Consider the following 9949-nt stretch of genomic DNA (forward strand, 5'->3'; position numbering starts at 1 on the left):
TGAGCATGAATTTACAGACTGAAACTGAGGAAATGTAGAAGAACGAACCAATACCAAATCTTTCAAAAGATACAACAATAACAAACGGCAAAGAAAATGGCCACTCTCCACTAATATAAAACTCGTGTTCTATCTGATAGTTGGAAAAGATGTTATATAGAGTAACGTAATACTAACAATACTAATCCTAGCAGCAAAACTGAAATTTGGAATCAACAATCTGAACCGGAGCTTCATTCCCATGGAGAGGTGTTGACCTTCTTCCGTGCTTGAAACCAATCACTGTTAGAAAGAACAGTCACGAGGCCGGACACTCTCTCATCAAGCATCCAGAATCGGGAAGCACTGCAAGGAAGTGTCAACGACGTCCACACACGCACACACCAACTTATCAAGCATCAAGAAGCGGGAAGCGGTGGTCTGGCCACTTGGGATATGCGCGCTTGTACAAGCTCATGCATATAGTGTCGTTCTGCTGGAGGGTGCCGTTAAGGATGCATTTCATTGCCCCTGATACATAAGTGTATTAGAGATATCACAATGATCTTGAACTATTTGGGCATTTTCACGTTGGGGGGAAAATCGAAAGAGATAAAAGGTTTGTTGTCTTACCATGTGTACCAACAGGCTCCTTGATGCGACCCCTACGCCCACATTTGCTCCACACTTCCACAGGCTGCCATCACCACATCAAGGTTCATACATATACGAATCACACGGTATTTCTTTGATAGAATGTACCACAGATTACAAGATAAAAGAAATATTGAAATGATATGATAAGGATTCACTCACCTTGAACCATCTCACATCCTCTGGATTATGGAACATATACCTAACAGCAGCTTTCTTCTTTGAAACTCGTTGAGGATAACTGCATCAACGTGCGCTCAAGGTTCAACAAATCAAAACTTTCAATGGTAAAACATATGTATCTTAGAGGTCATCTCCTATGAACTAACAAAACAAATACACAAGCCATGGTACGATCTCCGAGTATACGTCTGGAGTTCCAGACATAATTCACCAGGAGCTTCACAATACATGGTATAAGACAGGAGGAAGAGCGTAGGGATGATGGGATGTAAAATCACCAATATCTATAATTCGAGACTCACGAGTAAATCATACCCTGTTAAAATTATCTTCTTTAGAATAATCCGGTCAGGATCAATGCTTCTCAGAGAACCAACAGCAGCAACTTTAGGTGCCGTGGCCTCCCCTATAGAACTCTTGAAAGCTATCAAAGGAAGAGCCGGAAAGGTAATAGGAGCATAGATTGACGCCATGGAAAAACGTCCTGGATGAAGGAACCTCTCCATTTTGTGCTTGTCTGAGTTCATGTTATCAGTAGAGAATATTGGCCTGCAGATTGACAAGCATCAAAATTAAAAGCTGGGCAGGAATTCAATAAGAAGTTCTGATAATGGTATTAGAAAAACTACCTAGCAACAAATTGGCGAAAGCCAACATGAAAAATTAATTCATCTTTGGTTTTGATAGGGTCACTGTAACTGTCATGCTTTTTTAAGCTGCAAACAAAGATGATAAATAAAACCATGAGACGACGCAAAAAATAATAGTAGAAGCAAGAAACAGTACATGCCATAATATGCAAAGTAGGCAAGCGCGCAAATGTTGATACCTGAAATGGAGTACAGACATCTTGGATTCATGCTGCAAAAGGCCACATGCTATGATAGGCATAGTAGTTGCGCGCACACATAATTTAGAAGCAACAGTAGCTGGTACTTCTTTGATGTACAGCCTTGCATATGTGCTAGCTGTTGCACAATCATCCCTGTTTTCTTCCTCCATAGCTAAAGCTTTAGCAAGGATGCTTTTCTGTGTCCTGTTGAAATTGTCGAAGGCAAAGATTCTAGCATAATCTGGAGGTAGAGACTCCTGGAGTTCATTAAAAATGTATATCAGTTGGGGACTTGATGTTAAGATATAGTGAGAATTACTATTACAAAATACAAGAGTATTACTTTGGGATCCCATGAAGAGGTCCTAAAGGACTTGAGGCCTCTATACTTTGCAAAACGTTTTCTAGCTGGAAAGTCTAATGGAGTATCCACTTCATCTGGAAATTCTGAAACATAACAATACAACCATTAATAGCCAAACATAATGTAGCAGTAACATGCACTGATTCCAATAAGCTAGTGTCAAATAATTTCATTAGATTACAATATGCTAATAGCTTAATTTCTGAACCACAGATAGTGCAGGGAAAGGGTATAAATCAATAGCAAGTTGACAACAAAACAACCATAATGTAAGAGGTTTTATTTGTCCCATTTCTGATAAGATAACATTTGGCCTTCAATACTGACTGAACAAAGAACAAAAGAACTCTTGAAAGCTTTTGAAAAGATAACGTACCCTCATCATCAGCATGGGCTTGCTTTATTTTTTTAATCTCGTCCTCCAACTGTTCCTTGGTCAAATTTTCACCATCCTATAGATCAAAACAAAAGAAGGTAAGTATTGGATCCATTGGAGAAAATTTGCAATAATACATGTTGTGAATTGCATTCTTGCAGACAAATGCAATTCTTAAAATGGAGTGTTGAAACAAATAAGAGTGTTGGTGAGTAATATCCAAGTGTAACCTAGTTGGGACCTGTTCATAGTGGCAATCTTGAGATTCTGAGGACCTTCCACTCATACAAAAGCCGATACAGAAAGCACTGATGAACAGGCGGAATCACAGGTGAACCTATGCTATTCACATTTTAATCTCAATCTTTAAGGTGTGGTTTTATGAAACTTGTTGCCAAATCAGTATGTTAATAGCTTCACAACATCAATGGTGTTCTACAATTTTATGGTTCGAATCGTTGGTGTCCTTATGTTGACATCTACAAATGACAGTAACATAATTACATGGGTCAAAAGAGACGACTAATGCTGGTAACACAATAAAATTCACTCGCCACTTGTATATACATGTCAAAACTCACCATCATCACTGAATCAGCATCAGTTTCTCCATCAGAGTCCCTCAAGTCTAAAGAAGCTTCATCCTCACTGAGATCTGAATGATTGCCCTCTTCGCCAGGATGACCACTCTCTGTTTCATCCATTACCATATCATCAACTTCTTCATCCGTAACAGACTCCTCATCATCTGTATCATTGATAATCCAAGCAGCCTGCAACATAGATATCATATCTTCTGTCACTAACATATTCGAACTTAAACCATCAACATGAAGAAACAATTGAAACTAACAAATGCAGACCTGGTATTCTGAAGTGCCTCGGGGAAGAACCTTTTTTCTCCTCTTTTTTTGTTTTTGCTCTTTTTCAGCATCCGCCATTTCTTCTTCTGTCGGCCATGTCTGACAAAAAAGAACTTATGTTTTAAGTAAAAGTCCTAATTCACCATGTCACATAGTAAACGGAGTATCAAATTTCAGAAACATATCAGCCTCTTATTAGGAGAATTTGCGAGGTTTACCACCACTAGGACATTCTTCTTTAATAGTTATGTATATAAACGCCTCATATATACCACCATTTGTTCCTTTTATTATTCCTGGATAAGTGATATCCAATTATATTTTTTTATAAGTTATTCAAGGTTATGTTGATAACTACTATAAATACTTAATAAAGAAATGCTGTAATAATATTACCTGTTCATTATCAAGGCAATCAGGAACATTCTCAACAAGTAAAGCCTCCTGCTTCAGCGGATCGGGAACCACAGAACGAACCTTGAGATAGATAAAGAATACAGAGTAAGAACTCCAATTGATTACTTTGGACCATATAGGCATCTACTGCTTCTAACAACATGAAACAGTCCATACCACTACATCATCCACTTCTTCTGCATCCATGACATCCTGCTCTTTTCTTGCATTCAAAGGATGTGGATCCTTGAGAATTTCCATTTTGCACAACTGGAAATCCCCGGCACCAGAAACATGAACCTGAAATAAAAGAAAATAAGATAACTACCAAATCATGTGACCAAATGCAAGTCACTGGGTGAGCTAGTTACCAGTTGATTTACAGATAGACTGCGTGCTCGCACATAACCAGTGAGGAGAAGGGTACTTGTTCCCGGATTCATATCATCTGCTACCATTTCAACCTACATTCAATAAGGGAAATTTATGATCGCATGAGAAAAACCTTCAGTTTTTACCTCTATCTAACATACAACAATAAAACTCAAAGAGGTCCAAAGCTAGCACCTTTTGAGCCATCAGGAAAGGACGCTGACTTCGCCAGTGAGGAACTGAGAGCCTTTGCTCCTTAAAAAGCCACATGAACTACGATACAAAGAAAATGACATATCAGACACTGCAATCTATCTAAACATGTCATGAAATCATAATCATGCGATTCCTAATACACCCTGAACTTTAACATTAAAAGCATCTAAGATACAGTCTCTAGACATTACCTTGTGCAACTCGTCCTTTGTATCAGCTGGATAAAATTTACAATCTTCAGGAAATTCAGAAGCAAGACTAGAACTACATGTTTTCTTTGACTCATGTCTTCTTTTCGCCTCGGTAGGTAAATCCTACATGCATGAATAAAAGAAGTATGTCAAGGTTTGCAAACCTACTTTCTCAGTTGGAAAAGTATTTTCCGAATAGGCAAACAACAACAATAACATACACGTATTAGCACGACGGTGCTCGGTAAACCAAGAGATCTAAACACAGAAAGACATTGATGACCAAATGAATCTATGTAGTCAGACTCTCCTTCACATGAAGAAGTTGCTGAAGCCACAAAGGCAATGAGATCCGCAACCTACAAGCGAAAGAGTAAACGATTCAGAAAAGCATAGAAAGACTGGGAACAAAAATTCAAAGCGGCATTATTTCCTACCTTAGCCATTTCCAGACATGATTGCAAATCTCCATGAGGTGCTTGCAGTACCTAAACAATAAATCGTGTTTAGATGATAGTAATAGTCAGTCAACTTTGACAAAGATAGAGAATTAGAGACAGGATACCGTTGCTCTCAGCCTGTACTCCGAAGAAGCTACAGTAGGCAAAGCACCTCCATAACCTTGTGGAGACAGCAAAGAAAGAATATCCTCGGAGAGCGAATTTAGCTTCACATCCGCGGAGAGCCCAAACAGAACCTGCAATTAACAGAAGCCAAAAATGAACATCAATACAGCCACAATGCGCACCCTGAGCACATTTTCTCTATCAATTCGATTCCAGCTAACCAAAAAATAAAGAAAAAACTCACAATCACACGAGGAGGACTTGCCGATCCACTCGAAGCTCTCTTCTCCTTCAAAAGAGCTGCCCGCTTCTGCTCCCGTATCTACAAATTTGATCAGCCAAATCATCAACTACTGCATCAATTCATTCCACCGAATAAGGAGGTTAGAAAATCAAAGTTACCATCTTATTCCTTTGAATTCGAGCCGCTCTAGCTCCCTTTGCAACATTGTGCTCCGATTTACCGATCCTACCCTTGTCTGAAACCACCACAACACTCGAATCATAATCCCAATCGCTATCAAACAAAGCACAAAGCAAGAAGAAGAAGAGTATGGAGCACCTGAAGTTTTGTGCAGATTCCGCGACGACTTGGACGAGAAGCGCGTCTTGTGAGCCTTGTTCACTTGGTTTCGCGAACCTCCCATGGCCGAAACTAAGCAGAGAAAGCACTGCAACAAGCCGGCGATCAATACAGTCAACAGCAGAGCAGCTGAGGAGAGAGAGAAGCAAGAAAGAGAGGTTTACCTATTTCATGCCACAGCCGCTCATTCACTATGATGCCGCCAAACTGAGGAAAGAGGAAGAAGAAGAAGAAGAAGAAGAAGAAGAGAAGAGGGAGGGTTTAACAAACCCTGTAGGATAACTAAAACGCTGCGTTTTGCTTCGGCTGTAGGGTTGGGATAACTAAAACGCTGCGTTTTGGGCTAGGCCGGACTATTTAACCCAAATACTGTAGAGGTAATAAAAGCGCGAAACTTGAAAACAGAAACCGCTGGAAAACACAGAAGAGAGATTTGGAAATGGAGGATCCGGGAGCCATCTTGTGCCAAATCTCATACCTGAAGGACATGCTTGACCAGGTGAGAGCTTATTTTTCTCCGATCCAAATCTCAGTGAAGCTCGATTTTGAACTTGATCGGACTGTTGTTTGGATTCAGGTGAACGAAGAAATCGAGGCGAACATTCAGATAACGCGGGAGATCGAGTCGGAGATCGTGAAATGCTCGGAATTCGAGTCCGCTTTGGCGGCGAAAGAGTCCGATCTCACCAGGACGCTCTACGTTTCGCAGTTTGAGCTCATCGGATTGGTCACCGTCACCAGTGAGATTCTCAGACCTCAAAATTTTCCCTAATTTGTTTAATATATACTTGAAATTCGCATAATTAGGAAAATTTTCATTATAAATAGATGAATTAAGGAGGTCTGTGGAAAATTTGGAGAGGGAATTAGATGGAGTGAGATTGAAACGGGAGGAGATTCTTGAGAGAATCAGCGAAAATCGGTATGCAGAGATTTCAATCATTTCATAGATAGAAATTGTATAAGTTTTTCGCTTCGATACGAGATGGCTACATGTGCTGAAGTTAGGTGGTTGTTTTTGGTATAGGGAAAGGTTTGTGGCATTGTGCATGGAATTTCAGGAGGACATTGATGATAAGGGTAGTGACAATGTACTGAGAGCTCTGCTGTCTGAGAAGGAGTACCTTCAGAATGAAATGCTTATATTGGATGAGAAGAACAATGCTTTGAAGAACTCAATGATGGCGTTTATTGAGGGGATTCTTGAAGATCTTAACAGTGGAAACTCTGGTAAGTTTATCTTTTGCGCATTCAAAGATGCATTTTCTTGAACAAGTCTTCTGTCAATGATATGTATTAGATGCGTCGATTACTCTAGTACTTCGAGGTTTGAGTTCATTTCTTGCAGAACTAAAATGGATTTAGGTTCCTCTATTGAGGTGAAGTCTACACCTAGTTCACTAATCAGGCATTGCTGCATACAGTTCACTCATAGCTTTTGAGATGCTCTTTGCCTTCTTTTCTGCTTTGGACCTTTTTGGTTGGATGCACTACTTGTTTATGATCATCATGTCTGCTGCTTTACCTTCAATTAAGAATTTAAGATATCAAAAGGTCAGGAAAATATGGAAGTGAGTGGAAAGAGTTCAAAGATAGAAATCTGTTCTTTGAATAAAGCTATAGCTACATTATGAAGTTTGGTCAATATTTCATGAAAGAGCTTACTTATAAGTTATAACAAGTAAGCAATTATGTGAACTTGTGAAGCTATGCCAAGTTATGCCCGAATTCAACGCAGAACAAACCAGCATATATAGAAGAGATTTTGTGTAACCAAAATGAATCATAGTCGATTATTCTTGTCATTGTTCACTGATCTGTAATTTGCGGCAAATTGTTGGTAATGCAGCTTTACAGATTGAGATACAGAAGGGGAATCAGGAGAATGAGAAATTGCTGAAGGATATTAATAACATGAAAACTTCATGGCTCTCAAATTTTTCATATGATGATATCAGTGGTAAGCGTTTTGTCCTGATCTGGATGATTGAGACAATTAACCATCTCTATAAATTTTGAAAACTTCTTTGTTCGTTTTTAGTGAAGATATCGAAAATCTCTTTTATTCTACTTTATCATGAAATGACAAAATGTATGTCGATCGTACAGTCAATAGAGTCCCTATATATAAATAGTGAAGCCATTGTTATGAAGTCTTGAAATAATCAATTCTCTCCTCCCAGATATAGCAAGCATACCAGTTTTCTTTAAATCTAGTGTTATTAATTGTGTGATCTAGGAAGCTGAAGTCTGCAAGATAAGTAGATATGAAGATTATGTCCGGAGAAGAGATACGTGTGTGTCTGTCTGCTTCATAAAGCTGAAGATTAAGATTAGATTTGCTGCATTATTATGTTATCGCGCTTCTGTTTATATGTACAGTTTGTTACTATGAATGAATGGATAAGCATTTTCTTTGTTGCTAAACCTTACATTATACGTCCCACTATGCTCATCATTTTTGTGGCTTACAAAGAACTTGATGTTTGTAGTTTTGTACCCCACACGTCTATGTATTTTTATCTCTACAGAGATATCTGAGCAATATGATTTTGTGATACAGGAGCAGGATCGTGGACCTTACAGTAAGCTGAAGGGTGTGTCCCTCCGGCAGTTTCTTCCAAAGATGAAAAGGTACCAACAAATTGGTAGGCCTAGATTTTACTGTTTAAAGCTTTGCTTCATATAAAGTTTTATGGTATCAGGCTTTTTCAGTCATGCATGCAGCATTTGCTATTTGAGAACAGTTGGCTTGGATTATTAATTAGCATGAAAGAAAACTGGTCAAATTTTTGACCCTCTGCAGCGTAGATTTTGGGTTTGTACTGTGTACTTCAAAATTTTCTTTTACATGAAGTAGATCTTGTACTGTGTATTTTTACATTGAGCATTAGATATTTTTCATATCTCATCCCCTCGTTTCATATGCCTAAAGTTAGAAGCTTTTGCTTCTTAGGTGTTCTATCAACTATCAAGGTTCTCATTGCTGGTTCTGGCCGGGTAGGGGTCCAACACAGTACCAGCCAAGTAAAAACCAGTCCTTGTTTTGTCACTGTCAAAGTTCGATTTGGGTAAGGGGTCCAGCTTCAGCAGTACGCTTTCTGAAACCTACCTACGTGCTTATGCACATTTTAAACGGTCAAGACTCGTGACGCACAAAAAGTAACAGTTTGAATATTAGTCATTGTTTGTTGTGTGTTCCCAAACAATGAGCTAATCTAACGGGCACCTGACTCCTACATCAATTCCGGAGTTTCAAGACTCCGAAGCACTATAGAACACCGTCATAACATGGTCATCTCAGTTTCTCCTTTCTTTCTTATTTCCACTCTGATTATTAAGCTTAACCAGCACAGACAAGCAGGTACAGAGATCTTTACCATTGTAGAGAGAGTAAGAGGACTAATAGTGTCATACACTCAAAATGGAAATTACTGCGAAGAAGCTCCCATTGAAAAGAAGACACACACAGAAGTAGAGCTGTAGAGGGCAATAGTTCAAATCCCAGAACAAGAAAATGTGGTTCAAAACCTTCTAATCAAACTCGTTTGTCTTCCTTGTCTAGGACAACGACCATGTCCTTAGGTGAGATATCACGTGCACCCTCTGGCCCAGATTGTACCATACAGCTATCTCTTTTGCATATTGATGGTTGTTATTATGGTCCAAGTCTTTCCTAATCATGCACACCATATAAACACCATCCAAGCTTACTAGCTTGAACACTAGGTGCTCCACATTATCGATTAAGATTCGTATTGTTGTTATGGTTCTGGTACTAAGCACTTAACAGTTAACACACAGTTTTCGAAAGCATATCTTCTTCTAGATTTCATGGTCAATAATCTTTATTGCCATTTTGACACCCTACCTAGAGGTGATTGTAGTTTCCTACTTATCCTATTGGACTAGTCCCTTTCCTTTTGTTGTCCCCAGTTCATTAGTTGAACTGAAATGAACCATAATTCATATCTTCCCTGCTTCATTTTCTGAGTTTTTGTTTTTTATGGGGGAAATGTGATTTTGGGTATGAAAGAGAGAGAGAGTAGGGGCCAAAGTGTATATGACGATTGACCAGTGACTAGTGAGTCTGTGTATATGCAATAACTACGTTTTCATTATTCCCTTGATGATGCTTCATGTATAGTTTCTTTGGGGCCCAATTGAGGCTGGCTGGATCGCACCTTATCTTTCCTATAAGAACACAGTTTCCTCCTGCTCTTTTTCACTCATGCTATTTAATCAAAGCCAACCTAACACCCCATAGCCAAAAATGGTGCTTACAGAAGGGTGATTGCACCCAGAAGAAAAGGAGAGAGAGAGAGAGAGAGAGAGAGAGAGAGAGAGAGAGAGAGAGAGAGAGAGAGAGGACGA

The 9949-nt window shown here is 39.1% G+C and overlaps 2 protein-coding genes across 2 annotated transcripts; one reads left to right on the forward strand and one right to left on the reverse strand.

The window, feature by feature from the left end:
- Positions 1-13: 13 nt before the first annotated feature.
- On the reverse strand, positions 14-5830 carry LOC101292309 (pre-rRNA-processing protein TSR1 homolog). Its single transcript, XM_004299186.1, has 22 exons — positions 5740-5830; positions 5555-5663; positions 5395-5471; positions 5237-5314; positions 4992-5123; positions 4864-4914; positions 4648-4785; positions 4427-4549; positions 4215-4292; positions 4019-4111; positions 3825-3947; positions 3648-3728; positions 3252-3350; positions 2970-3161; positions 2389-2464; positions 1992-2095; positions 1646-1905; positions 1446-1532; positions 1132-1365; positions 796-874; positions 613-676; positions 14-510 (listed from the first exon to the last, which is right to left on the reverse strand). Exons 2-22 carry the CDS (start codon positions 5637-5639, stop codon positions 392-394), a joined length of 2373 nt encoding a protein of 790 aa, XP_004299234.1. The 5' UTR covers positions 5640-5663; positions 5740-5830; the 3' UTR covers positions 14-391.
- A 137-nt stretch (positions 5831-5967) lies between these two features.
- LOC101292601 lies at positions 5968-8278 on the forward strand. The gene is made up of 6 exons (XM_004299187.1): positions 5968-6074; positions 6153-6315; positions 6404-6497; positions 6603-6805; positions 7425-7535; positions 8139-8278. Exons 1-6 carry the CDS (start codon positions 6015-6017, stop codon positions 8162-8164), a joined length of 657 nt encoding a protein of 218 aa, XP_004299235.1. The 5' UTR covers positions 5968-6014; the 3' UTR covers positions 8165-8278.
- Positions 8279-9949: the final 1671 nt, after the last annotated feature.

The sequence above is a fragment of the Fragaria vesca genome, linkage group LG5, assembly GCF_000184155.1.
Source record: "Fragaria vesca subsp. vesca linkage group LG5, FraVesHawaii_1.0, whole genome shotgun sequence".
NCBI lineage: Eukaryota > Viridiplantae > Streptophyta > Magnoliopsida > Rosales > Rosaceae > Fragaria > Fragaria vesca.

What these genes read in the sequence shown, in the direction of transcription:
- LOC101292309 (XM_004299186.1), bottom strand. Translation starts at nt 5,639, where the DNA reads ATGGGAGGTTCGCGAAACCAAGTGAACAAGGCTCACAAGACGCGCTTC. An exon ending in GAATTCAAAGGAATAAGATG is followed by an intron (nt 5,315 to 5,394) that starts GTAACTTTGATT and finishes TCAAATTTGTAG; the next exon opens with ATACGGGAGCAGAAGCGGGC. An exon ending in ATTGCCTTGATAATGAACAG is followed by an intron (nt 3,351 to 3,647) that starts GTAATATTATTA and finishes CTTTTTTGTCAG; the next exon opens with ACATGGCCGACAGAAGAAGA.
- LOC101292601 (XM_004299187.1), top strand. Translation starts at nt 6,015, where the DNA reads ATGGAGGATCCGGGAGCCATCTTGTGCCAAATCTCATACCTGAAGGAC. An exon ending in TGAAGGACATGCTTGACCAG is followed by an intron (nt 6,075 to 6,152) that starts GTGAGAGCTTAT and finishes GTTTGGATTCAG; the next exon opens with GTGAACGAAGAAATCGAGGC. An exon ending in CGGATTGGTCACCGTCACCA is followed by an intron (nt 6,316 to 6,403) that starts GTGAGATTCTCA and finishes CATTATAAATAG; the next exon opens with ATGAATTAAGGAGGTCTGTG.